This window comes from Pseudomyrmex gracilis, unplaced genomic scaffold (assembly GCF_002006095.1).
Source record: "Pseudomyrmex gracilis isolate BER0280 unplaced genomic scaffold, ASM200609v1 scaffold_23, whole genome shotgun sequence".
Lineage (NCBI taxonomy): Eukaryota > Metazoa > Arthropoda > Insecta > Hymenoptera > Formicidae > Pseudomyrmex > Pseudomyrmex gracilis.
This window is the reverse complement of record NW_018020607.1, coordinates 1,136,169-1,163,068: the sequence shown is the minus strand read 5'-3', so window position 1 is coordinate 1,163,068 and position 26,900 is coordinate 1,136,169. Positions and strand designations below refer to the sequence as shown.

General features: G+C 34.2%; 7 protein-coding genes across 15 annotated transcripts; 2 read left to right on the top strand and 5 right to left on the bottom strand.

The window, feature by feature from the left end:
• Window position 1: 1 nt before the first annotated feature.
• Window positions 2–1,392, bottom strand: LOC109851995 (40S ribosomal protein S18). 3 transcript variants are annotated; one of them, XM_020422694.1, is made up of 4 exons: window positions 1,292–1,392; window positions 745–930; window positions 557–658; window positions 2–220 (listed from the first exon to the last, which is right to left on the bottom strand). In XM_020422694.1, the coding sequence occupies exons 1-4, from the start codon at window positions 1,325–1,327 to the stop codon at window positions 53–55; spliced, it is 492 nt and encodes a 163-aa protein (XP_020278283.1). In that variant the 5' UTR covers window positions 1,328–1,392; the 3' UTR covers window positions 2–52. The 3 variants fall into 3 exon arrangements, with proteins under 3 accessions (XP_020278283.1, XP_020278284.1, XP_020278286.1); XM_020422695.1 differs by lacking the exon at window positions 1,292–1,392 and adding an exon at window positions 1,077–1,278; XM_020422697.1 differs by lacking the exon at window positions 1,292–1,392 and adding an exon at window positions 1,118–1,278.
• A 355-nt stretch (window positions 1,393–1,747) lies between these two features.
• Window positions 1,748–4,424, top strand: LOC109851988 (nucleolar GTP-binding protein 2). The gene is made up of 2 exons (XM_020422676.1): window positions 1,748–1,859; window positions 2,191–4,424. Exon 2 carries the CDS (start codon window positions 2,196–2,198, stop codon window positions 4,347–4,349), a length of 2,154 nt encoding a protein of 717 aa, XP_020278265.1. The 5' UTR covers window positions 1,748–1,859; window positions 2,191–2,195; the 3' UTR covers window positions 4,350–4,424.
• On the bottom strand, window positions 4,404–7,324 carry LOC109851991. The gene is made up of 2 exons (XM_020422683.1): window positions 6,222–7,324; window positions 4,404–5,423 (listed from the first exon to the last, which is right to left on the bottom strand). The coding sequence occupies exons 1-2, from the start codon at window positions 6,724–6,726 to the stop codon at window positions 4,678–4,680; spliced, it is 1,251 nt and encodes a 416-aa protein (XP_020278272.1). The 5' UTR covers window positions 6,727–7,324; the 3' UTR covers window positions 4,404–4,677.
• Window positions 7,325–7,417: 93 nt separating this feature from the next.
• LOC109851994 (glucosamine-6-phosphate isomerase) lies at window positions 7,418–10,597 on the bottom strand. Of its 2 annotated transcripts, none has more exons than XM_020422692.1 (6): window positions 10,340–10,597; window positions 9,015–9,169; window positions 8,647–8,931; window positions 8,171–8,529; window positions 7,966–8,047; window positions 7,418–7,658 (listed from the first exon to the last, which is right to left on the bottom strand). In XM_020422692.1, the coding sequence occupies exons 2-5, from the start codon at window positions 9,136–9,138 to the stop codon at window positions 7,970–7,972; spliced, it is 846 nt and encodes a 281-aa protein (XP_020278281.1). In that variant the 5' UTR covers window positions 9,139–9,169; window positions 10,340–10,597; the 3' UTR covers window positions 7,418–7,658; window positions 7,966–7,969. The 2 variants fall into 2 exon arrangements, with proteins under 2 accessions (XP_020278281.1, XP_020278282.1); XM_020422693.1 differs by lacking the exon at window positions 10,340–10,597 and adding an exon at window positions 9,982–10,080.
• Window positions 10,522–19,158, top strand: LOC109851987 (regulator of telomere elongation helicase 1 homolog). Of its 4 annotated transcripts, none has more exons than XM_020422673.1 (13): window positions 10,522–10,599; window positions 10,805–11,069; window positions 11,182–11,605; window positions 11,733–11,988; window positions 12,113–12,367; window positions 12,500–12,810; window positions 12,886–13,092; window positions 13,157–13,319; window positions 13,476–13,733; window positions 14,045–14,284; window positions 14,362–14,823; window positions 14,906–15,050; window positions 19,025–19,158. In XM_020422673.1, the coding sequence occupies exons 2-13, from the start codon at window positions 10,937–10,939 to the stop codon at window positions 19,108–19,110; spliced, it is 2,940 nt and encodes a 979-aa protein (XP_020278262.1). In that variant the 5' UTR covers window positions 10,522–10,599; window positions 10,805–10,936; the 3' UTR covers window positions 19,111–19,158. The 4 variants fall into 4 exon arrangements, with proteins under 4 accessions (XP_020278262.1, XP_020278261.1, XP_020278263.1 ...); XM_020422672.1 differs by having other exon boundaries at window positions 10,584–10,674; XM_020422674.1 differs by lacking the exon at window positions 19,025–19,158 and adding an exon at window positions 15,158–15,296 and having other exon boundaries at window positions 10,584–10,674.
• Window positions 16,211–19,457, bottom strand: LOC109851990 (T-complex protein 11-like protein 1). 2 transcript variants are annotated; one of them, XM_020422680.1, is made up of 10 exons: window positions 19,165–19,457; window positions 18,984–19,087; window positions 18,773–18,911; window positions 18,448–18,561; window positions 18,075–18,188; window positions 17,692–17,986; window positions 17,087–17,605; window positions 16,827–17,011; window positions 16,577–16,743; window positions 16,211–16,513 (listed from the first exon to the last, which is right to left on the bottom strand). In XM_020422680.1, the coding sequence occupies exons 3-10, from the start codon at window positions 18,781–18,783 to the stop codon at window positions 16,272–16,274; spliced, it is 1,647 nt and encodes a 548-aa protein (XP_020278269.1). In that variant the 5' UTR covers window positions 18,784–18,911; window positions 18,984–19,087; window positions 19,165–19,457; the 3' UTR covers window positions 16,211–16,271. The 2 variants fall into 2 exon arrangements, with proteins under 2 accessions (XP_020278269.1, XP_020278270.1); XM_020422681.1 differs by lacking the exon at window positions 18,448–18,561 and having other exon boundaries at window positions 19,165–19,448.
• Window positions 19,458–20,299: 842 nt separating this feature from the next.
• On the bottom strand, window positions 20,300–26,594 carry LOC109851989 (catalase). Of its 2 annotated transcripts, none has more exons than XM_020422678.1 (8): window positions 26,244–26,594; window positions 23,508–23,679; window positions 23,068–23,209; window positions 22,227–22,377; window positions 21,939–22,118; window positions 21,604–21,795; window positions 21,280–21,516; window positions 20,300–21,117 (listed from the first exon to the last, which is right to left on the bottom strand). In XM_020422678.1, exons 1-8 carry the CDS (start codon window positions 26,577–26,579, stop codon window positions 20,713–20,715), a joined length of 1,815 nt encoding a protein of 604 aa, XP_020278267.1. In that variant the 5' UTR covers window positions 26,580–26,594; the 3' UTR covers window positions 20,300–20,712. The 2 variants fall into 2 exon arrangements, with proteins under 2 accessions (XP_020278267.1, XP_020278268.1); XM_020422679.1 differs by lacking the exon at window positions 26,244–26,594 and adding an exon at window positions 23,799–23,981.
• Between the last annotated feature and the right edge of the window lie 306 nt (window positions 26,595–26,900).

Sequence of the window (26,900 nt, the reverse complement as noted above, 5' to 3'; positions counted from 1 at the left end):
CATTAGTTTAACAGTTTATTAATAATCGACAATACATATGGAATACATAAAATTATTTCTTCTTCGATACACCGACCGTGCGTCCACGGCGACCTGTGGTCTTAGTATGCTGCCCACGTACACGGAGACCCCAGTAGTGTCGCAACCCTCTGTGCGCTCGGATCTTTTTCATTCTTTCCAAGTCTTCACGCAGTTTCGAATCCAAGTTGGCACTAGTGAGCTAATAATAATGGATATACAATATCTTAAATAACATAATGAAATATTTTAAGTATATCATGCAACATTTCCAGTTTTCTCTATTTTACATAGAAATAATTTTACTTCTGCTGCATATGTATATTACTCAATGTTATTATGTTGTCAATCTCTAAACATATATGCTATTGCACAAGCCATCCATATAAATGTCTGATAAATCATTGTACAATCTATAATCAATCTGTGCAATATAGTTTATAGAATATACTAAATATTTTTGTTAAATAATTTTATGTACTTTGACAGCAATGTATGTAAGTAGAATATTCTCAGTGTTTTTTCTAAACAGACATACCTGGGAATACTTTCCATCAATAATATCTTTCTGTCTGTTAAGAAACCAGTCTGGGATTTTGTATTGCCTAGGATTAGCCATAATGGTGACAATTTTTTCTACCTAAAAGCAAATCCTATATAACTTTAAACTCATATTTCAAATTACAGCAGAACCACTTATTATATAAAAAATGTAAAAAAATGTACTTCTTCTTCTGAACACTCTCCAGCTCTTTTGTCTAAGTCAATATCAGCTTTCTTTAAAACAATATTGGCATAACGTCGACCAACACCTTTAATTGCAGTCATGGCAAACATGACTTTTCTGTTACCATCGATGTTCGTGTTCATGACACGAAGAATGTGCTGGAATTTCTCGGGAATCACGAGAGACTGAAAAAAGAAGAGTATGTTACTTTAAATTGTATCCAATCTGATCTAACATTTTAGTCGTCTCAATAAAATCTTTTTGTTATCTAGTTTGTTAATTTATTTTTCAAATTTATCAAAAAACAATATATTTCTTAAATATCACATACAAAAAAAAGAACGTTCTAAAACTTAGGTATTGTAAAATTACACATGTGAAGACTATGTAATTTAACCTCCAAAAATCATGTTTGTACTTTTGTACGACAAAATATTGTCATAAAAAAATCAGCACTAATATTATCATAGTATTGCTGATTATTTGATACACATCATACAATATTCTGTGGAAAAACTGGATATTAAACATTTAATTAAAATTTACCATCTTGCCGTTTGTTTTCGGCTTGGTTTGGTGCATTTAGGTTTAGTACGCAAATGGCTCAGCGGACCGAATTAAAATACATAGTCCATTCTAGGAACTTCTAGTGAATACATTATGGCTAGTCTACAATGAAGGTAGTAAGGCTGTAGGAGTAGAGAGTAAACTATTTTTCGGTGAAGAAACGACGGGAATAACGAAATGGGCAATTCCCATTTCGCACTGTCTACTTCCTTACTGTTAGTCAATAAAAGACGCGTGTCAAAAAAACGCGAAATAATTACTTGTATAGACAAAAATGAAATAACTCCAAGAACGTTACTTCTTTTACTCTATACTACCTACTCCCATTGTAGACGGCCCTTTCACAATTTACTCTTTTCCTATACGGGAGAGATTTCCCTGCAACAGTGCTCCAAGTCTAATGTACTCACTAGAAGTTCCTAGAATGGCGTATGGACTAACTTAATTCGGTCCACTGAGCTATTTTTGCACCAAACCAACCTCTTCTCTCTCTGATATTATTTAATAAGAGCCATTTCTTACACCGTAACAGAGTAATTTATTAGTGGTAAGTACATATTTTGTCAACTTTATATTTTATAATTTATTAGAAAAGTATTATAAGAAAGCTAATATCAGGCACTTCATAAAAAATTAATTTCAATATTGAGAAAACGTACAACTTATACATTGTTTTGTTTTTTATAATGTAATAATTTATTATTTAACTTTTATAATTAATTATTTAAAAATCCAAGACTAATAACTATTTATTTAAAAGTTCAGATCAATTCTGGATGTCTAGTAACTCTATGTAATTTATAACAAGATGCTTGATTCTGTGTATTAAGTATATTTTATACTTATTGTTACTTATTATTATTACTATTATTTTACAGGCACAATGGGTAAATCACACACTACTGTAAAGACTCCGCGAAAGCAGGGTTTCAATCCTTCAAATCACAGTATGAATCCTGATCTTCCTAGAAAAGGACTGAAAGGAGTTGCTAAACCAAGAACTAAAGCAACTATTAAGAGATTGCAGATGTATCGCAATCAAAAACCAAAACGTAATCGTTCTGGAAAAATCATCAGTCCTGCGCCTTTTCAAGGCTGGAATCCTTCTGGTACTATGTCTCGCGTGGAACCATCTCAGAAGTGGTTTGGCAATTCTAGAGTTATATCGCAAAATGCTCTGCAAAAATTCCAAAACGAGTTGGGAGCTGCTATAAAGGACCCATATAAAGTGGTTATGAAACCCACTCAACTTCCTGTAACATTACTTCAGCAGAAGGCAGCAAATGAGAGAGTACATCTGTTAGATACAGAAAGTTTTGAAAGCGTATTTGGCCCGAAGAAGGTTCGGAAAAAACCTAATCTGGCAGTAACGTCGTACGACGAATTGACAAAAATAGCCGAGGAAAAAGAGGATGCTTATAACAAGGAAAAACACTCCAAAGATCACGATCTTATTCGCGAGGACACCGGTATCAAGGATGCTCAGAGAGATTGGGTCATGGCAGCTGGACAAAGCAAGAGAATATGGAACGAGCTATACAAGGTCATAGACTCCTCCGATGTTGTTCTGCAAGTATTGGATGCCAGAGATCCAATGGGGACAAGATCCCCACCTGTGGAAAAATATCTGAAAACTGAGAAGCCTCACAAACATTTAATATTCATATTAAATAAAGTGGATTTGGTGCCGACATGGGTTACGCAAAGATGGGTGAAGATACTAAGCCTAGAATACCCGACGGTTGCTTTCCACGCGTCTCTGACGCATCCTTTCGGTAAGGGTTCTCTAATAAATTTATTGAGGCAATTCGCAAAATTGCACGTCGACAAAAAGCAGATCAGCGTAGGTTTCATAGGATATCCTAACACGGGTAAAAGTTCCATTATAAACACTTTGCGCTCCAAAAAAGTCTGCAAAGTAGCCCCCATCGCTGGGGAGACAAAAGTATGGCAATATATAACTTTGATGCGACGTATCTATCTGATAGATTGTCCCGGCGTTGTCTATCCATCAGCGGAAACCGATACAGAGAAAGTGCTCAAAGGCGTTGTGAGAGTGGAACTTGTTCAGAATCCAGAAGACTACGTTGCCTCTGTTCTGGAAAGAGTGAAATCCGAATATTTACGTAAAACGTACAATATAAACGAATGGACGGATCATATTGATTTTCTGGAGAAATTGGCGCGTCGAAGCGGCAAACTGTTGAAGAAAGCAGAACCCGATATCGCAACCGTGGCCAAAATGGTACTAAACGACTGGCAACGCGGCAAATTGCCATTTTATGTTCCGCCGGCAGGATTTGAAGAACCATTGTCGAGGCAAACAGTTAATCCCAACGAGTCAGTTATCAGACAAGATAACGAACCAATTGTCGTTTGTAATGAAGAGATAAATAAAAATGATAATGTAACAGAAATAACCAACCCGATAACGGTTGCGCAAGATTTCAGAAAAATACGCGTTGGCTTGCTCTATTCAGGAGACGATCAACATGCTTTGGAGCAGGATAAATCTTTCGACGAAAGCGTGGAGAGCAAGTCGGAAATAGATTCGGATTCGGAAGACTCGGAAGTAGAAGATGACTCGTATGCAAGGATCGATGAATCTGACACGATCTCACACAAACTAAAAACTGTACGTACTCAGGAAGATAAAGAAAATTTATCTAACACTGATATTGTTTCTGAAAATAATGATAAGAATGCAGATAAAAAAGACTCAGATATGGATGAAGACAACAATTACTCGGAAATCCGTTTGCCCATTGAACAAGATAATCTAAAGCAGAGCATATTCGACGCGACAAATAATGATTATAATTCTAGCGACAGTGAAATGACCAAGGCAATAGTCTCAGGTGGCGATTCAACGTCTTCCCAGAAGAAACTGAGAGAAAAAAACTTAACTAGTAAGCAACGAAGGGCAATAGAACGCGCTAGTAAAAGAAAGAAGATAGGTAGTAATTTCTACGAGGTGAAGAATGTAAAGAACAGAAATAGAAACAGGAAAGTTCCAAAAACGAAGAGGAAGAAATGAATCAATCTGTTTGAATATAAAGCGCGAGAAATTCATCAGGTAGAGGAAATTAAATATATAAAAAATTTAATTTTATTTGTCAAACTCTTGTTTAATTAGACATCTCATTTGCTTTTTCTATAATTTATCTAACCTTGTCATTTATTATACAAGATGAAAATAGAAGAAATGTGCATATGCATAATTACACAGTTTATATTGTATGTACATATATTGTGCATATATATGCAATAATACAATTGTATATATTGCATTTAATATTTTAATCCTCGTCCAGGAAACGTTTTGTTTTGGTCCTACATCTCCAACATCAGAACATAAATTTAGTCTAAATCCAGTTGTTTTTAACGAAATATGACACGACCTTGCGCATCCGTTGAATAAACATCTCGTTGCCTTGATAGACTTCCAACATGTTCTCCATTTTATCGTAGTCAAATTTGGTCTCCTGCACGTCCATCGTGAGAATCTTAAGCATAAAACACAAGTGCATGAACTCGTACTTGGCATCGGCCAGTATATTGACGCTGAATTTCTGTCTCGTGAACAATTCGGTGTCGCAGTCCATTCGTTTCAGCACAGCCAAAAACGTCTCATAGTAAAGATCCGTCAGTTCCTCGATATAATCGTCGCGCACCTCCGTGCTGGAAAATATATAAAAAACCAATTCGCGGAGCGGGCTGAAGAACAGATAATTCTGGAAGTCCACGAACTTCACGTCGTCTACTCGGCCGTCACCGTCGCGATGAAACAGGATATTGTTCACCCAAAAGTCCGCGTGTATGATGGTAGACCATGGCTCGGAAGGGACGGCGGTCCATAAACCGTTCGTCAACGAATCCATCACGGCTGTTTTGCACCTATTGATGTAAACACCAATTTCGGGATCCTTTTCTATTCTCTTCATCATCTCGTCTATCATACGCTCGAAATCCTTGTGATCGTATTCCACGCACTTGCTCCGTTGTTTTAATATTTCGAAATGTTCCGGTCGCTTGTATTTGGCGGTCATGCCTAGCGCGTGAAACCTCGCCATTGCTCGTATCGCGACCTTCGCGTGCTCGTGGTCACATCCTGCGGAATAGGAAACTTATTACAGTAGACAAGATGTTTTACTTTCATAAATCTGAGAAAGCTGACGTTTCTTTTGTTCATAGCGAAAAGAAAACTTGTAAGAATCGAGTAGATATTAATTGATAGAACAAAAGGAAACATTTATAAATGTACATAGAGAGAACTGTTGCAAGATATTATGTCACACAGAGTAATCGTTCATCTACTAAGTGATTAAGCATATCTGTAACTTTTGATATCTTGTTATCTTTCATATTACGTAAGATATTATAAGAAAGAGAGAGAGAGAGATTAAATCATGTGATCTTGTGTGAAACACTCATTGCGGTTGAGAAAAAATGTTGTCACGATCATAATTGACAATTCAATGTCTTTTCATAAATTGTGTCAGGAGAAATTTAAGTGAAACCGTAATGTAAATTAGTGCCAAGGATTAATACAATAAAGTGACAATGCATCAAAAAACGGTTACTTACATCAATAAAAATTTCCATCATGTTAACCAACTAAACTTACTAACTAAATTTAAGTTTTTGGTTAACATGATGGAAATTTTTATTGATGTAAGTAACCGTTTTTTGATGCATCGTCACTTTATTGTAGTAATCCTTGGCACTAATTTACATTACGGTTTCACTTAAATTTCTCTTGACACAATATGTATGTATATATATATATATATAAATTTTAATTTTGTAAATTCGACAATTAAAACTTCGATTAAAAATAAAAATGAAGATAAACCGCGAACAATGACTTTATCATGTTGTTTCAAAAATAAAAGAAATACTTTGATACCTATAGCTCTGTTGCACGTGTAATAACCGCGCATCTTCAAATTCTCCATTAGTATAACGGCATTATCGTCGAACTCGATATCCGGATTTAACGACAATCTAGACTGATAGTACTTTGGCAGTATGTCAAACAGTTCGTTCTCTTTCAAACCGGCTTCTCTTTCTAACTCTCGATAATAAGGCACGATATCCTCGTACATAAAGATCTCTTTTTTGAATGTGTATGGACTGTCGAAAATCTTTCGTTGATATTCCGTCGGCGGTGGCATCTTTGCCACGAGGTAAAGATCTTCTTCTTGCGCATTGTCATCGCGCTTGATCACAGCGTGAACGCTGAGAATAGTACTGCCGTAATTCTCGCCGGGCTGCATCATGTTTTTGGCCGTGTAACGCACCACGATCAACCGGTCGTCGAAGGTGCGACTAAGTATCGGCTGCAATTTATGTAGTTCAATCGCCTTTATAATTGGTTTGTTGTTACTCATGATCGTCGAATCGGTTGACATTACTCTGACTGACTTGTTTCGTGCAAACACGATAACTGAACGTAGGTCGAAATTATCGGTTTGTAACAGGCGTATGTCCCTGAATCCCACACCAGTAAATAATTATTTCAAGTCACCGCCTTCCTAGTCAGTCGCGTACGAGAGACTAATTTTTGCACAATGAACCACGATTACACAACCGTGACGTTCATGAATGTTTACGTGCTAGATGAGCTTAATCTTCGTGTAAAAACACATATGCTGATGATGCGCTCGATGACGCGATCTCATCAAGCTTTGATCTTCCGTGTTTAACGGAACAACAAATCCCCGATGCTTCTCGCTGTCTCAAAAATTGTCAATGTTTGCGATTGCTTAATTCACTTCTTTCTTTTTGTCTTGATTTCATTAAGAGAATTTTCATCCGACCATAAAAACTATGTTCTATTTTGTCGTTACTCTGGCAGCGACTCAACAGTATATGACAACCTTCTTTTATAAAGAATATCAGTACGGAGATAAGAACGTCAGTGATAAGAAAACGTGATTGTGTTCTCATCCTGATAATTCCTGTTATAGAGAAAAATATCTGAGAGTAATTAGATTGGTTACTCTAGAAAAAAGTAAATTGATTAATTTATAACTACTGAGAATGTTTCTGAGCGATAGAATAATAAAAAAGATAAATTTATTTTCGAAAAAAAATGCAAACTAGAATAAAAAAAATATATTTCCCTGTTATATTCCACATATGGCAGTTGTAAAATAGTGCATATATATAATTCAAACTTCTACATATAAAATACGATTAAAAATATATAATATATTGCATAATATTGAAAAATATACGATATATTGCATAATCGTTCTTTTTGCTTGACCATTCAGGGGACGAAATCCTAAAGGTTTTTATTCTTTTTCTTCATAAATTCGCTGTAAATGTCACATATATTCTGTAAAGAAAACCATAATAAAATTTAATGTTTTAAAGTTACGATTGCAATGTCTAAAATTTACAGAAATAAAAAAAAATTTCTAAAATTTACAGGAATAAAAAAAAATTTATATTGTTACACAATAGTTTTACAGAATATAAAGGAAAATAGATATACAGATTGGTGTTCAAACTCCAATCTTAAATATAAAATCTGACTTTAAATATCAATAATAATAATAATAATAATAATGATGATGATGATGATGATGATGATGATAATAATAATAATAATAATATCAAAAGTATTAAAAAGGAAAAAATACCATTTCAATCGTTTTGCACTGTACGGCGAGGAATCGGATTTCTATCTTCTTCAATCAATTTGCGATGTACATCACTGAGCGCCTAAGCAGCATACAAATTGAATACAAAACAGAATTTTTTTTGTATTGTATGTCGCTGCATTTAATCAATGCCTCTTCCTGATCACAAGAGGATGTGGTAACTAGTAAGTCTACATAAGATTACCTTGAAATATTTAACAGTTTTCACACGTAACTCCAGAGTTGCATCTTCATCACAAATTATAAGCGTGCGAGGATGTTGTTGGAACGCGGATACTGTCCACATGTGATTGACACCTTCCTCTATTGCTTTGTAAAGAGCGAAAGCCTTGTGAGATCCAGTGATGAGGATCATGACTTCCTTCGCATCCATTACAGTACCGACGCCAACAGTTAGAGCTTGTTTTGGCACTTTATTGATGTCATTTCCGAAAAATCTCGCGTTAGCTTCCAAAGTGTCTTGCGCGAGAGTTTTCACTCTTGTGCGAGAAGCCAATGACGAACCTGGTTCATTGAAAGCTATGTGACCATCTGGACCAATGCCTGTAAAATAATTCTCGAAAGTCAGTTGTGATATATTTTAAAGAATCACGTGTTTGCAAATTTGTTGCTATTAAAAATCCTTCTATTTTTATATTTATTGAGAAACTACTGATATACCTCCAATAAACAATTCTATTCCACCGGCCTCTTTGATTTTTCTTTCGAAATCATTGCACTCTTTCTCAAGATCGGCTGCATTTCCATCTAATATATGCACATTTTTTGGTTCAATATCTATGTGTTTAAAAAAGTTGTTGTACATGTAATAGTGGTAAGATTCCGGATGATCTCTTGGTAAGTCGACATACTCATCCATGTTAAAGGTCTTAACATATTTGAAGGAAAGTTTGTTTTGTTTATAATATTCAATAAGCTTCTTGTACATTCCCAAGGGTGTGCCACCTAGACAATAAAACACATTCTTATTGAGAAACAAAAAAAGATTCTTTATTTGAGTTTTATATTTATTTTTGAAATTGACGTACCTGTTGGAAGACCCAAAACAAAATATTTGTTCTCATTGGGACTGAAATCATTGATTCTCTTCAAAACATATTTTGCAGACCATTCTGCAACATAGTCCACTGTGTCGCAAATTACAAGACGCATAATGAATATGTATATTTATGCTACAATTGCACTGTAAAACAAACATATATATATATATAAGCATTAAATATCAAACATATATGTATATAAGAAAACTGATATTATTTTATAAACGATGTAGAAAATATGTTAATTGTGAAAATTGTAGTTTTTAAATTTCTTGTCAAATTTTGTTTTTTATAGCAAAAATTAAATAAGTTTGTTGATATTGTATACATATTAAACAATATTCTAATTACGTAAAAACATCAGATACGATAAAAATCACATGAATAAACAATTCAATTTAATTCTATATAATTCAATTTTTATTCTAAATATAAACGGTATAATACAGAAACTTTTAAAAACAGAGACCATGTGTTTATCTACAGCAAATATATAGATACAGCCATTTCTCCAAGATAAGCTCACGACATTGGCCTTTTATTTCAGATAGCAAGTAAAACCTTAAATTCCATATTTGATGAATTTGAACAAAATTCGTGAATAAAATAAACACGCGTCTTAAAATATTTGTTGCAAAAATGTATTTTGTTTTTAACAAATTATTAATTAAATTACAAATATGTATTTTTATTTTTCTCAATTTTTATATTAAATTATATTTTATTATTTTTTATATCAAATATATGTTTATTTCTAAAAATAATAAATATTTCGGCGCCGTCGTTTATCGCGATCTGTTTCTTCTCGTGTGTTAATTACACAAATACAAATGATACATTAATATAAAAGAACATGTTCATTATATTATACATATAGTAATATTATAGCTCGTGGTTTATCAAGATTTGTCGTATGAAATAATGTCTGTTAATTTAAATGATACACAAGCATTACTTTGTAAACAATTTTCTTATCATATGCGCTTGTCTAGAAAATTACTGTGCGGTCAATCAACTAGCACTTGTTGACTTTTGATGAGTCAAACTATGGCTGCGTTCGGGGAGCGCACTAGCAGCGCTGTTGCATCCTTCTGTCTTTATTGCTCATTAGATGTAAAACAAGGATAGAATGACGCAATAGTGCTGATAGCGTGCTCTCCGAACGCAGCCTATATATATGTGCAAAAAAACTCGATGTTAACTAATTTATCTTTCTTGCTTCTATTGCAATGCTCTATCCAACTATCTACTTCTAACGATAAAAATTTACAAATAAACAAAATCGCGTGAAATAACTCAAAAAATGTGCAAACCTGTTACGCAGATCGTATTTGGAACTGGGCCGGTCACTTGCTATCTGATCAGCTGACACTTAGCGCGCACTAACCTAATCTCGGTGTCGTTCCGCCGTTCCGCTCTGAAATGTGACACCCGATCAACTCATATTGTCCTACAAATTCTTATCTCGCGTCTAGATAAACCCTGAATCTGAATTCCGTCAAATTGTGTCGCAATTTTTATCTATTTTATCGCTCGAACACGCGATGAGACTTATCTCTACGATTTGCACATCGTAAACAAAAACTCTATATTTTAGTTGCACTTTGTCCACCTCTTTACCGTTTTTCCTCTTCAAAAATTGACATTAGTATGTTTTGTAAACACCATTTCATTACACTACTATATTTTTTATTTTGCATGTTATATTCTAACACGCCATGAGTGTCTAATTAGACTTTTCTTTTTTTTTTTTTAACTAAACATTTCTTTCATTTTAGCTAGTGAACAAAAGAATAGTGCAGAAGACCACGTGCGTCGGGTACTGACTACTGACTGAAGTCAAGTTGGGTTTTTCTGGCGGGAAGAAGCACGGAACTCCGTTTTGATGTTTTTGAACGGTGATTTTTGGAATGCCTGATATCACGATTAATGATGTTCTCGTCAGCTTTCCTTTTAAACCGTATCCCGTACAGGAGGAATATATGAGAAAAGTAATAGAATGCCTGCAAAATAGTCAGCATGGTGTTTTGGAATCTCCTACAGGTAATAAAATTTTTTCTGGTCTTTTCAAGTAAACCTTTTATTATTGTTTAATCAGCTACATATTATACTTTAATCTCTTATTAATTACATAAATATTACATTGATTTAACAGGTACTGGAAAGACTCTCAGCCTGCTATGTTCCTCTTTAAGTTGGCTGTTGACAAAGAAAGCTCAATTACAAGCACAAGTGATAACAGGTGCAATTGATAAGAAAGATTTGAGTGGGAATTTTTTTAAGCATTTAACCAGTGGTCTTGAAAAAGCAGCAGGAGTGCCTGACAATGTTCCAAGTTTTGGCTGGGCTATGCCAAAAATTATTTATGCCTCTCGAACACATTCTCAATTGTCTCAAGCTATGCACGAATTAAAAAGAACATCATATAAACACGTGGCTACCACTGTATTAGGATCTCGGGATCAATTATGCATTCATCCAGAAGTTTCTAAAGAAACTAACGCCTTTAACAAAATACACATGTGTCATTCCAAAGTAAAATCTAGAACTTGTTTTTATTTCAATAATGTTGAGACCAGGTAAATGTAAATATTCCAACATTTATAAGTTTTTTTTACATACATTGAAATAAAACTATTAACTATTAAACTATTTGACTATTAAGTACAAGCACATTTATTATAATAAGTCTTTTAACATTTTTAGGAAGGATGATCCTGTCTTTAAGCAAGAAATCTTAGACATTGAAGACTTAGTTAAAGTTGGACAGAAACAAAAATGTTGTCCTTATTTCTTGGCAAAAGAATTAAAGCAGACCGCAGACATTATTTTTATGCCTTACAATTATTTATTGGATCCTAAGACACGAAAATCACAGGGCATAGATCTACAGAACACCGTGGTTTTACTGGACGAAGCTCATAATGTTGAAAAAGTTTGCGAAGAAGCAGCGTCATTACAAGTATATATATACATAGGAAAACTAATTATATTTTTATCATTTTTATTTAATTCTATTTTTTTTTTTTTTTTTTTTTTTTTTCTATTTTTTATGTTGTCTGGATCTCTGTCTGAATATTGTAAAGATAAGTAGCACGGATGTTGCGATGTGTATTGACGAAATAACTGCAGTAATGCAAGACATAACTAAGGATGAAGATCTACAGAATGACTTCTTATCTGAGAATACCGCCCAAAAAGATTTCACCGCGGAAGACTTGTGTATCTTGAAGGCCATGTTCTTGGAGTTAGAGAAAGCAATCGATTCTATTGAATTAAATAATACCGAGGGAGATACTTTCCCGGGTGGGTTTATTTTTGAGCTACTTGAAAAAATTGAGGTAACAAGATTTTTTTAACTCTCCTATTACACAATACTATATACAACAGATCTACTATATTCTGGTGATTTTTTGTATTGTGTAATAAACATGCGCTATTATATTATTGTGTAATTTTTGTGTAACACACAGTTAACACACGGAAAAGAACAGATCGTGATAGACAAGTTGGAGAAGATTATTTTATATCTGACCACCACTAGTACTTCGCCGTTTGCGAGAAAAGGGAACGCGCTGCAAAAGTTCAGTGACTTGCTGAGGACTGCCTTTAATAGTGGTGCTTCTGTCGCACGTCATAAGGAGAAAGTAAAACGCTGTTACAAAGTTCACGTGCAAATAGAGGAGCAGAAAAAAAATTATAAAACTGACGTTTGGGAGAACAAAAAAACAACAAAAACAGATGGCAAACTTATTAGTTATTGGTGTTTCAGTCCTGGTTTTGGGTATGAGAAATCACGTAATAAAGTAACACATTACTGTAATCATATAAAAATGATAGAAAAAATATGTTTTTTTAGAATGGAACAAATGGTGGATCAAGGAGTACGTTCAGTAATACTCACCAGCGGCACATTGTCTCCGTTAAAACCATTTATATCGGAACTCGGGATACCGATCGCAATTCAGCTGGAAAATCCGCATATTGTGACAAAGGAGCAAGTATGTGTTGGCATTCTTAGTCAGGGACCAGATAATCACTCGCTTAATTCGTCTTATAACACAAGGTAAATATTTCGCGCAACGAGATGACGTGTGTTCGTTATGTTATTATTAACACTGTTATCACAGGAATGATCCAAAGTATATCGCATCGCTTGGAAGAACAGTGTATAACTTTTGCTGTGTTGTTCCTCATGGATTGTTAATATTCTTTCCTTCATATCCAATTATGAAGAAGTGTAGAGACGAGTGGCAGAATATGGGTCTGTGGACGCAGATCGCTGAACGTAAAGTAAGAAACATTTTGTTATATAGTTAATTTTTTACACCCAACTTAACAATACGGAGATGTGTGTGTGTACACACACACACACACACACACACACACACACACACATATATATATATATATATATATATATATATCAAATTAATTATTCGACAATAGCCTATTTATGTAGAACCCAACTCCAAAGACGGATTCATCAACGTAATGAACGAGTATTATCAAAAAATCAAAGATCCATCTTGCAAAGGAGCTGTTTTTATGGCAGTATGCAGAGGAAAAGTCAGCGAAGGTCTAGATTTTGCTGATGCAAACGGCAGAGCTGTATTGATCGTAGGTCTTCCTTTTCCGCCCTTAAAAGATCCGCGAGTTATGTTGAAACAAAGATATTTGGAAGAAATCAAGACTGTGGAGAAACAAGTATGAACAGTGCTTTAGTGTTTTTAATAAAAATATCTGATTCTCTCTCTCTCTCTCTCTCTCTCTCACTCATATATATATTTCTTTGTATTTAGATTGTATGGCTCTGTTTTTATATTTCTTTTGTACTGTAAGCGCTTGAGGGGAACTTTTCCCAGAGCGCGATATAAATAAAGCCAAATCAATCAATCAATCAATCTATCTCTCTCTCTCTCTCTCTCTCTCTCTCTATATATATATATATATATATATATATATCTCTTTCTCTCTCTCTCTCTCCTGATATACTGACGAACGAATTTAACTCACAGAGCTTAAGTGGACAAGAATGGTATCAACTGGAAGCGTCACGAGCTGTTAATCAGGCAATTGGCAGGATAATAAGACATAAAGATGATTATGGCGCTGTCATACTTTGTGATTGTAGATTCGAGAATCCGAACTTCAAGAAGCAACTGTCTTCTTGGCTCAGGCCGTACATAAAGAAATTCACGAATTTTGGAATGATTACAAAGGAGTTACGAGAATTTTTTAAAAACGCAGAGAATACTGTGAGCTTTTGTCATAATGACATATAATTAATCATTTTGCATTCATAAATTATTGTGAAACTTATCGGTAATTACAGTTGCCACAACCTGGTGTCACTCACATGCATTATGGAAAAAACATATCGCTGCCTGCTGTAGGTGCTACCTTCGAAACAACAATATCGCACTCGGTCATACAAAATGCACAAAATACTTCTGTAACAAACGAGACGTTTAAAGATGGTTTTAGCATAAATATGTATCTCGATGTAAATACAAGAGACAAACAGCCAATGAAACCAAAATCTTCGGTGATCAATTTTAGCACTTATAAATTAAAAGACAATCAGAGTATGTGCGAATTAGCAAAACATGTTGACGAACCAGTTGTAAAAAAAAGAAAAATTAATATTATATCATCTGGAATCGATTCGTACTTTGCTGGCCCTTCAACTTCTTCGTCAATGGTTACAGAAAACAGTTCTGTAAATCCCACACAAAACGATAAAAAAGAGAATAAAGATGATAAAAAGGCATTGGGAAAGCAATATTTAAAAGACGTAGGTATATAACATCATTTAACACATGCATATTTATATATATGCAGAAAGAAATACTGCAACTTAAATATATGTTGTAAAGGTAAAACGGGCATTGTCGGCTAGTGATTATAAACAGTTTGCAACTATGATACAGAGCTATACGCAAAGCGGCGACTACGACAAACTATTGGAAACATTATCAAGTTTATTTCCCCCGAATGGACAGCTACAGCATTTGTTTCTAGGTAAAAATATATGTTTTTATAGATTAATAAACTAAGAAAATAAAAAGGAAAAGTAATTTCAAAACAGATTAAAAGAAATCTACTCAGAAACATATTTCTACTTCTAGGATTTCAAAATTTTCTGAAAACACAACATATCGCAACCTTTGAGAATTACATAAGGAATTTGAAACGTCTTTAAGTTGAGGTTTTTTTTAGCAAGCAATGTACTTTTTTATTTTTAACAGGCTGATAAAAAAAATTAAGAACTGCATTGATAATAAACATTTTTATTTATATATATTCAATTTTATATTTATATATTTTCAAGTTTGTGTGAGTGTGTGTGTGTGTGTACGCGAGAAGTTATTCTGAATGTCAAATAATATAGGCATCATAAACATGAGATAAAAACATTTTTTTAATGTTAAATTGTAAATAATCGTTTTGTTTTTTTTTTTTTATATTTTTGCAATATTAATATAACATTGGCCTTGATATTTAGAGAAACCACAGTATTAAATACATACATGATAAAGTACTTAAATGCATTTATATGTGCATATGTACATATATCCCTCACGTATTTTCTCTCATCTCATATATACAATAACATACTTTGTACGTAAGTGTAGATGTGTAAGTATAGTATTTCATATAAATTTCTTTTGAACATCAGAAAAACAAACTAAAGAAGAAAATAATTACGTTCATCATATATATCCATTAATCAAAATATCATAAATTAAAGTTTTAAATCATATATAAACTCTTCTTATATATAATTAAATAAAAGATACATAGCCCTGTCACTATTTGTTATTAGCAATCATGATCGGACCGTGAAGAATAAATACAAGTAATCTTTTTTTAATTTTAGTAATTTTGCAATGTATAATTTGTGAATATTATTCATTATATATACAATCAAATAATTATATAAATAATCAATATAAAAAATCGTATACACTCGCATTTCGGTGATTCAGTTTGATGGCGCTTAAAATAAACAAGAAACAATTCATTGGTTCACAAGAGATGTTGAATGACAAATCTTGTTAATTCGTCGGTCTAAAAAGTTAAAGGACAAATTTATACTAATCTGTAATATATCTTCCGCGTAATTATCTTAATTTTACGTAGCAAGAAATACAGATATCATATCTAAGAAACGAGCATAACAAAATTCAAGTGTATTTATTTTTAGATGTAATCATATTGGTTTTTTTTGTTTCTTTTTTTTTACAATTCCATAGTGTGGGTTTCGTGTATCTCTTTGTTATTGTCGCTTCTCGCAAGCGCACTTGCGACAATATCTTGGTAATATTCGCCGAACACGCTGCGATTATGCGAAACAAGTATTACAAATCGAGCAGCAATAGCCGTCAACTCTTCTTGTAGCGAGGAAAGGCCTGGCGGTACTTGTTGAGGTGCAATAGACTGCGACTGAATGATTTTTTGCAAAAACTGTCTGATCCGCAGACCTGAAACAATATTTGTTCGCAGCTGAGCATCATGTTAATTATCAAGTGTAATGTCACACTTACTGACAAGATATCTGATCTTATGTTTAGTATCTACGAGATCAGTTATTTGTCCCTCCAACAATGTCTCTAATTCAGGAGACATTTCAGGAGCACTGACTTCTCTTAGTGTCATCTTGACGTCCGCTTTGACTTGCAATATAATATTTGGCATTGCAGCTTCTAAATCTCTGAAGCAAGCCATTATATTGACAAATTAGTTCAATAAAGCAATATAAATAGAATTTTCGCCAAAATTACGGCTTAAACATACTTGTTTGAATGTACAGAGTCCAACAATGAATTCAGGTGTTCTTTAATATTCTTTTTAAAACTCGAAACTCCGTGAATCGGTGCACCAATCGTATTATTAACCAATAATATTATAGAACCAACGATACTCAATCTACTGGTGATGTCTCGTAATTCCAGAAGCCTCCCTTGATCCAACATCAACGTCTAACAAAAAAAACCAAAAGTTTAATAACTACACATCGAGTACATAATATGAAATTTTATATCGCAATAACTCACTTCAGCATCTGGATTGAAATCCCACTCCAAAAGATCGAGATACGCTTCTGTTACTAGAAAATGAGTAATTTGCCTTATGTTATTAGTGCCGCTTGACGATTCCGCTATGTTTTCTGGATTGAAATGTCGCAGTAACCATTTTTCTGTGTATTGCAAACCGTTCGAATTAATTTTCAAAAACTCGGCAAATTTCGCTTTCTCGTATTCGATGCTAGAAGCGATGATATTTGGTCTCATCATTGTAATGGTGAAATTCGCCAAATCCAATCTCATCAACTGTAACAATTCCATAACACCTTTGAACGTCTCGATTATGTCTGTCTGTTGCGAGAGTTCTCGAATTTTCTCATCCCTGACCGGCGCACAAATTTTGCTCATAATAGAAATTATATATTGAGCATAATGATTAAAATTCAACACATTTTTCTCCGCTTGTTGCTTGATCAAGTCCAGATCGAGCACTTCTCCAACATTTTCTTTGATTCTTGAATTCTGCGGTGGCACAAGTTCATCCAACGACTAAAAAGTATATAGAAAGAAGCATATTGTGTGATACTTAACGATTCTGAGTCCCGAATAACAAATAAACAAAAATGTGTGATTACTTCTTTAATTTCTTTCAGTAAAACGAGTGCGTGCGAATAATCTGGCGGATTTTTGGCCAACTGCTCCGCCAACAGATTCCAAAAAGCTTTGTGCATTATTTCTTTTACTCGCCTATGAAAACTACCATCTTCCGGTTCTAATTTTTGCAATTGAAAATTCTTATCTACCGCGATTTCATGTGCTAAGGCCATATTTTTCATCCCGTTGGCAGCTTTGATAATTTCGTCAAAAGACACGAATTTTGGAGGCGATGCTCCCGTTAATCCGCTCATCATAAAATTTGATGGTGGTTGCCTGTGAATACAAAAGATAATCTAATCATTTCATAATAAAATAAAATATTGTTTTTACAGTTTTATGATTGTGTTCTAATATTATATACCTGTTTTGCATTTTATTTTGTGCAGTTGTATCTATATTAGTATCACAGTTTACTGAGGTGCCAGCGTTGTTTGTATTCTGTTGTTGCTCATCTTCATTTTCTATTTTTTGATTGCTGTATAAAAGCAACACAAAATATTATAAATATATACAAAATAAAGAGATCAATTAGGAATATATACTAAAGGGACATATATTAATAGAAATTATTTTACATGTGAATTATAACACACAAGATTATTGTTGTATTGCATTATTGTATATTATTACATTTAAATCAACAGTTGATTGGGAAAAATTGAAGATTATTGCTTCATTAGAAAGAGCACATGCAAAATTCTGCAAAACTAGTCTTGTTACAAAGATAAACTGACCGATATAAGATAGCAGGAATGAAATTTAACAATGCCATGGGTCTCAATAACTTGCGACTAAATAAAAGACAGCAGAGGGTTATACCCCACACAGCACCGATCAAAACTTTGTTCCTAACAAAATATCAAATTTTATTGAATCATTTCGAATTTAGACAAGCAATGATAAGTATCAAATCCAATCAAAATAAATAAATCCATTAATATCTCTAACAACAATTGAATGTGATGCTAAGACCGCAAAATCTTAATTTATTTTGTAATTCACAAAACAAAGTAGGAAGTAATTCTATAAAAATCACGATGACGTAAAGTTTGTACATACCTGTCTGGCATGTTGAATGTATTAATATCAGTATTATATGTACTATTTAAAAACTTGGCCGTAGCATCATCTGCACCCCAAGGTAGAATGTAAGTAAACTGTACGCTTTACGTAGAAAAAGAGGTCAGAGAGTCCGTTTCTATAAAAAGAACACTCGTCAAGTTGCTGAGATAAACACTCCGACTGCATTTTTTTTTTTTGTGATGTTTACCTAAATCGGTTGTATAGGTTAATTAATTATATATATAACAGGTGCAGTCTGCAAAGATGAACGGCCGTCCTGCACCTTCAAGCCTGTCGACACATCAGATTTATCTGCAAACACGCGTGACCGTTGACAACATCTCACAAAACTAATTCCGCACGAAAAACAGCTGTGTTTGTATACTTACAACATTTCGGACTGTCAAATAAGGAGCGCATGGAAGAAGTGTCGCGCGCAGAGAAGCGCGCGTTCAATTTTAGTGTAGCAAGCGCGGAAGAAGAAAAAAAATGTATATGAAGTGTATATAAAAAAAAAGAAAGTAACTAAAACTGTGTAATGTAAGAAGACAAAGTGTATCATTTCCGAGATGCGTAGTATTTGACTAGAGAGTTGCTTCTATATTGAGACTGAAGAGATGACAAAGAATGTGAACGAACATCTTTTAATTCTCGGCGAAATAATTTCCTATGTAAAATTTACGTTTTTATAACTTTTGGAATTTTGTTATTCTAATTTTATAGTAAAAGCTCTTAGGTCTTTCTATACAAAATTTCATTTATTTTATTAGAAAAGTATAAGTTGAAGAAAGTGGCGTTATCAGAAGAAGACAGAACGACGCAACTTTTAACTCTTATTAGCAAGAATGTAAAATGTGACAAGAGGTTTACAGAGGTTTAGAATTTTCGAAAGTGGTTCAAGTCTTTGCTAAAAATATTCCGATTTAGCAAAGATTTAAACCACAAAATAGAAATATAAGCTAATTCAGATTGGCCGCTCTCAAGCATTTTTCTGGTAGTAATCATGATGTATATAAGACAGGTAAGACAGTGTATCATTCCCGAAAAATGCGCAATGTTTGATTAATTAGAGAGTTGCTTCAAGTATGAAAAGCGTGAAAAGCAACTATTTTCACGATGTGCAACAGATTAGTTATTAGTTATACGTGTTAGCCGTTATGTATGGACAGTTAGGAGCCACAAAAAGGTCAAGACGTTATGTTTATTATTATAATTATCAAATGTAAAAAAAAAAAAGACAAAAGTTTGCAATAACAATAACGTACCTTTTGCGGATTTTGCAAACCTTTTGACGAGAATATTACGAATAAGAACGACGTGGTATTGAATGCAAGTCTTAAGTGTGGTCGAAATAACTCTTTGTCGCACACAAGTTACCCTACTTGGTAGAATGACTCATCGCTGATCTACCTTGAATCGCGCGAAGGTAAAATCGGCACTTCTTTTCATCTTTTCGTTAAAAAAACAAAAAAAACAAAAAAAACAAGAAACTCATTGGGATGCGATATATTTGTCGACATGATGTGATTTAAACGTTTTTATTTATATAAGTCTTCCACACATACATAAACGTATTTCTTTCAAAACAAAAGAAGTAGCACAAATTCTAAAAAATAGTTGTATACCAAGTCAACATCAATAATCGTTGTATCTGTGTTTTCATAAAAGTTAGGCAATATTAATATATGTATATATATATACACTTTTTTTTTTCAATTTTTTTCTTTATAGAAGTTATCTTGAAGACATCGATAATTTATCACACCAACACCTCATAAAATTATATATATTACACATGTTAGTGTTATCTTAAACTTTTAGAACGATATATTTAAATTTATTGCGAGAAAAGAAATGTTTTCCATAAGACAATTTGACAAACGCGTTCAATTAGTTCAAAGTAAGATACATTGTTACAAAAAACGAATACATTCTTTTCAAAGATTAGCCGATTTTCCGAGGGCATTGATTTGAATTCCGCTCTTGCGCAAGCCGTCCGTCAATCTCTGAGCGAGATCGACGTCCACACGAGCGAAGTTTCGCACAGCTCGCTCGACGATAAACGTAGAGGCGTTGTGCAGACTCGCGACCATGTTTTGCACCAATCTCTCTCTGGCAGGCTCGTCGAGAGTCTTCTTCCAGAAGATGGTGACCTGGCCGAAGTCGTCTTCATCTACGGGATCGTAACGGTCTACTACGTCCCCCGTCACCTGGAACAGCGGAGAACGAGCCGCCGGACACTCTTGTGGGCCGGAAAAACTGTTCGGGAAATAATTTGGCGCTCCACCGTGATTGTATATCGCCATGTTACCGTCCCGTTGATAGTGCATTGCGGATATTGCCTAAAAGATAAAAAAAAAAAAAAAAAAAAAAAAAAAAAAAAAAAAAAAAAAAAAAAAACTGCTATTTCAACCAAATGGTTTTCTTTTTCTATTCTAATGTAATGATAGGTATATATAATCTTATAAGTACGATATTAAAACATTACAAACAGCGCTACTCACCTTGTACGGGCAATTCACCGGCAATTGAAGATGATTCGGACCCAGACGATGTCGGTGAGTGTCGCCATAAGCGAAAAGTCGACCCTGCAACATTTTATCAGGACTCGGCTCGATACCGGGTACCATATGCGCCGGATCGAAAGCTATTTGCTCCACGTCGGCAAAATAGTTCTCAGGATTGCGATCCAGCACTAATTTGCCTACTGGTATCAGCGGATACTCACTGTGCGACCATATCTATAAACAATTTATACTTAGTTTTCGAAAACTGCACTGTATACGTACTCACTCATTGTAGAATATATCAATTGAATTAAGATTTACCTTTGTCAAGTCAAACGGATTCCACTTGAAGGTCTTGGCTTGTTCAGCAGTCATCACTTGAATGTACAGCGTCCAGGATGGATACTGGCCCTTGGCGATGGCGTTGTAAAGGTCCCTGATCGAGTAATCGGCATCAGAAGCACTGATCTCAGCTGCTTTCTCCGCGAGGAGATTCTTGATTCCTTGATTAGTCTGTGTATATTATATATTATCGTTAAATTTATTCATAACAAATTTTATATAAATATATAAATGTAAATTGCGTATAAGATTTACATAAAAATATAAATATTTTTAAAAAGTGCTATGTTTGTTTTAACTTAAAATAAGAAAACCTTGTAGTGGAATTTGCAGTAGACCATCTCGTTTTTGCTGTTAACCAGCTTAAACGTGTGAGAACCGTAGCCGTTCATATGGCGATATCCGTCGGGAATGCCACGATCGCCGAAGAGGAACATGACTTGATGCGTTGATTCTGGTCTGAGGGAGATAAAGTCCCAGAACATGTCAGCATCCTGAAAGTGTATTTCATCTTGACATCGTCTATTTACATCGCAATGTATGATGTAACTTGATTGTTAGAAACAAGTCGTTATTTACAAACGGGTTACGTTTGAACGAACCTTTAAGTGCGTCGCGGGATTTCTCTTTTGCGTATGTATAAAACTTGGGAAGAAAAGCGGATCCTTGATGAAGAAGATCGGCGTATTGTTGCCGACGAGATCCCAAATACCTTCCTCAGTGTAAAACTTCACGGCAAATCCACGAGGATCTCTAAAATAGAATTTATATTGTAACGATAATTGGAAAACGCATACATGTGAGAAACTTTATGTGTTATCTTTATTGTGCGTATATATTTTGCCTGTTGAAATTAACTGTATGAACTAAGCAATGTGGTATTCAAAAAAATGAAAGCCAATTATTGTGAATCATATTTCCTATTGCAGCATGTTGCGATAGTGGAAAATCATTCTACCGCGTAGAACACTTGAGTGTTACGTATGTACATTTGCTTCACTCACGTAACTAAAGAGGCGTAGAAACGTGATTCAAGCGCATATGTATGTGTGTGCTTCAGTTGATGATAAAAAAAACTTGCAAATATTTACACAAAATTGATCGCATCATATTAATTTCGATGAAACATATAATTTTTCGTGAAGGACGAAGAACAAAGTGAAAGATTAAACTGGAAACTTCTTACGGATGTTTGATTCAATCTTCACGAATAATCAGTACATGCGGTTAATTAACACATTACATCATTTACTAATACACTCACAATGAATTTCTAACGCGCGTGTTATTTTCTTAATCTTAGCACACATCGTCTAACTTTAGTATATTAGACGCTCAATTTGTCCATATAAACATATTTATTAAATTAATCTGCGTTTCGACAAAGTCAGTTTGAGTAATACTCATTGCAATATTAGCGTTTTCTTTATGTTTTATTATTACCTGACTGTATCAGCAGAACCGCTCTCGCCACCAACAGTGGAGAATCTTACAGCAATGGGCGTTCTCTTTCCGATGTTGGAAAACACCTTAGCTTTACAATACTTGGAGATGTCGTGCGTAACTTCGAAGTAGCCAAACGCGCCTAAACATATTACAAAAAGTTAGCAAATTAAAATCGATTAAATCAATTGGAGAGAAAAAAATAAAAATCGCACATATATACAATAGTGAATTGCTTGTAAGTCTCTGAAATGTTCTCACATGAGATAGACATTTTTTTTCAATAGACTTTGTAAAGAAGGAAAAAGTGCATCAAAAGCGAGCGGGATATGAAGTAGGACAGTCTCGCATTTGACATGAAAAAGAATCGAAGATCTTTTACAAGGTCTTCCCGAAACTTTTACTTCGCGAACGTTATAAAACGGAAGAGAAACATGTACCGGCTCCCTTGGCATGCACGACTCGTTCCGGAATTCTCTCTCTGTTGAAATGCGACATTTCATCCAAGTAAACGAAGTCCTGCAGTAAAACAGGCCCACGAGGACCGGCTGTCAGAGTAGCCTTCTTCTCCGCAATGGGTGCTCCATTTGCGGTCAACAATACAGGTGCCTCCTGCAAAAAGTCAATTGCAAATATAGGATTGGAGATTGCGCGACTAATAACAGATAATGTAATAAGATTCTACATTGATAAAAACACAGATATATATATATATATATGTAATTGTTTACACAATTGGATATTCTCCTGGACAGTTCTTCCTTTGAGCCTTCATCAGGTTCTTTTTTAAATTCTTTTTCCTTAGATTTGTCATTAGGTGGTTTTCCCTTAGGTTTCTTTTTTTTCCAAAACGCAAAGGAGAAACCACGACGGGCGGAACACGCCTTGTCACTACTCATTTCGCTAATAAACTAACTAAAACAGCAAGCACGCTTTTTATAACGATAAAAATCGCGATAAACTCGTGTAACATGATAAAAGTAATCTTGCTCGCCGATAGGTAGGTGCGCAAGGACCTGTAAATGAGTCTTACGAAATCCTATCTATCCATCAAGAACGTCGGCCCACTTCGACATCTTGTTACTGCAATTATCGTTTGCATCTGAAAAGCCAGTTGTGTCACAAGCGACTTTGTGTGGTATATTTTTTCTCTAAATTAGAAAACGCTAGTTTCTCATCGCGAACTGCTTAAAAGTTAACAGAGAAAGTACCAGATATATGTACTGTATTTCGAGTGCACCGGCATTTAAAAATATTTTGTGCGTACATACGCGCGAATTATATTTTACTCGCGCGTATATAATTTACATACCAGAAAGCTTAATACTAGTTTATGGATAAATCGCAAGATGAGCAATTTGAGAATGTAATCAATCGTTATATTGATTTAATCAGATAAATGCGATTAAAAATGAAAGTGTGAAATTATCGATCTTCGAGGCAATATTTTAACTTGTCACGCCACAGTGACGCGGCTTTAGTTATTTTCAACATTAAGATATCGAAACACGTTATTTATTCTGCAAAATAAATCGCTGCAAAAACTTTATTGACGCGACAATCGCTTTTCTATCGATTATCATTTTTACGAAGGTGATAAGATCATCTTCTTATCCAAAACAATTAAAGAAATCAAGATAATAATTGTGGGCTGAGAAGTCTAAAGTTCCGATATGCTGTGATAATTATATTTGTAAGCGCGCTTTGTGTAAACAGACTGACATTTATATTACTCATAGTTTGAGTTGTATATTCAAGATCGTCCTAAGTTCATCTTAAGACGCTGATTTGTGCAAAAAAAACTTTTTTATGAGTATAATTTATTTTTAATTATTGCATCTTTCTTAACACATTTCGATTACCAGCATACTGACTTATGCATACTGACTAACGTGCTTGTCTTTTTCTAGCATGGGTAGAAATATCTCTAAAAATAACATTTAAATATTCCTTTTATGTAAATAAATTGCATGCATTTCCATAGCAAATATGTTCTTATCACGCCGTACACGTAGCGCTGCGTTATTTTTTGGATCTCAAAGTACATAAAAAAGGTGAGCATTATCGCTTTTATCTAAAACAATATTTCAACGATCAAAGAATATATATAAAATCATTACTGTGAGAAATATAATATAAAAATATACAAAATATAAATACAACATAAAATAATTAAGTACTTCGTTAAAATGAAGTTAATATCTTGCTTATCTTGAAAAATTTGTATAACATTATTGTGTACATATTAGAAAGTGCGTTCTAAGTGACAAATATCTTTCACAACGTACTTTGAACTCCGTTCGCGTTATCGGTAAATCTGTATCTTTTTATTTAGTACTGCTGCAATGATAAATGATTATCGTTAATTTGCATTGTGAAACTCTTTACATCGTACACACATCGCAACTTTTTATTAAAATATAAAAAAATACTGTGCTACATCTACTAATAATCCTGACGAATACAACCTTTCTATTGTATGATATGAGATAAAGACATATACAGTAGATCGATTATCGTGTGCGTTTCCAATTGTCCTACTTTTTTCTACTTTTATGTGTTAATAGCACGCTACTCAAGTCGGTTGTATACATATAACAGCAAGATTGTAAAATATATTTTCACATATTTACTTTAGTCAAAAAAAAAAAAAAAAAAAAGTGTTCTTTTTCTCGCAGAAAATATTACATATTAACATAAATTGAATCAACTCGTTAACTGTGCTCAAATCGGAGCTTATAATAATAGCAATCTATCTGCGATAGATCTATCTCTCGAATTTTCCGCTATCGTTACATGCGAATCTATCCAAGTATTATTAGGATTACTATATTTTAGAAAAGATAATCCCAAATGTTTTATGAAAAGTTAATTTCAATATTGAGAAACCATACGATTTATAAGTTATATATTGTTTTGCTTCTATAAATTAATAATTTATACTTCAACTTTTATAATCACTTATTTTTTAAAATCGCGGACTGTCCTGGCTAATCTCGGACATTTGGACTATCTATCCCGGACAATCCTATAAGTATTATGCAATTTCATAACAGAAGGAATATGATATCTCTTTTCAGGAGATAATGATCTTTTGTGCGTGTACAGAAGTTGAGCACCACTGCGTCATTGCGTGTCATAATCACAGGCGTAAAATCCAAAAGCCACGATGTTACCTTGACTTTCTTCCTGTAATCGTTGAGCTGCTCCGACGCCGGATCTCTAACCGGGCAAGACATCTTGTCGGTAGGTTTTCTCGTGCGGTTGTAGTGTCTAATCGAAAACGCTCCGGGAGGAGTTAACGCGGTGCTGCGACGATTGTCTATTGCGTACGCGTGTGTCGACGCTTCGTAGCGACGTAACAACAAGTTGTAACTGGCTGCCGGCAATGACAGCGGGCTTTTATCGCGTCTAAAGAAAAACGATGGGGAGGGATACGCGGCGACTTCACGTCGACGAAAAGGCGGTCTCGTGTGAAAGAGACACGCCAGTTTCAAACACACTTTTGACATTCTCGATCCACAGTAATTACTTAGATCTCTAAAGTTTAGACGAAATTAGATCAGTGACAATTGACAAAAAAAGAAAAAAACAATTTAAATATTGCTTCTTTATTTGTATCCTATCAAGCACACGTACAAAAACATTATATAAATATTTACAAGTACATACAAGAGGTATTAAAATATATAAAATATGGCTCACCTTTGGGACTTCTCTGTATAATCAGGAACATCGTTTCAAGCACATGAAAATCAGTAAAGTTAACCAAATCCGCGAAAATTCGAGTGCATCCGCTGAACGAGCATCTTGATAGTTCACAAATAGAACTT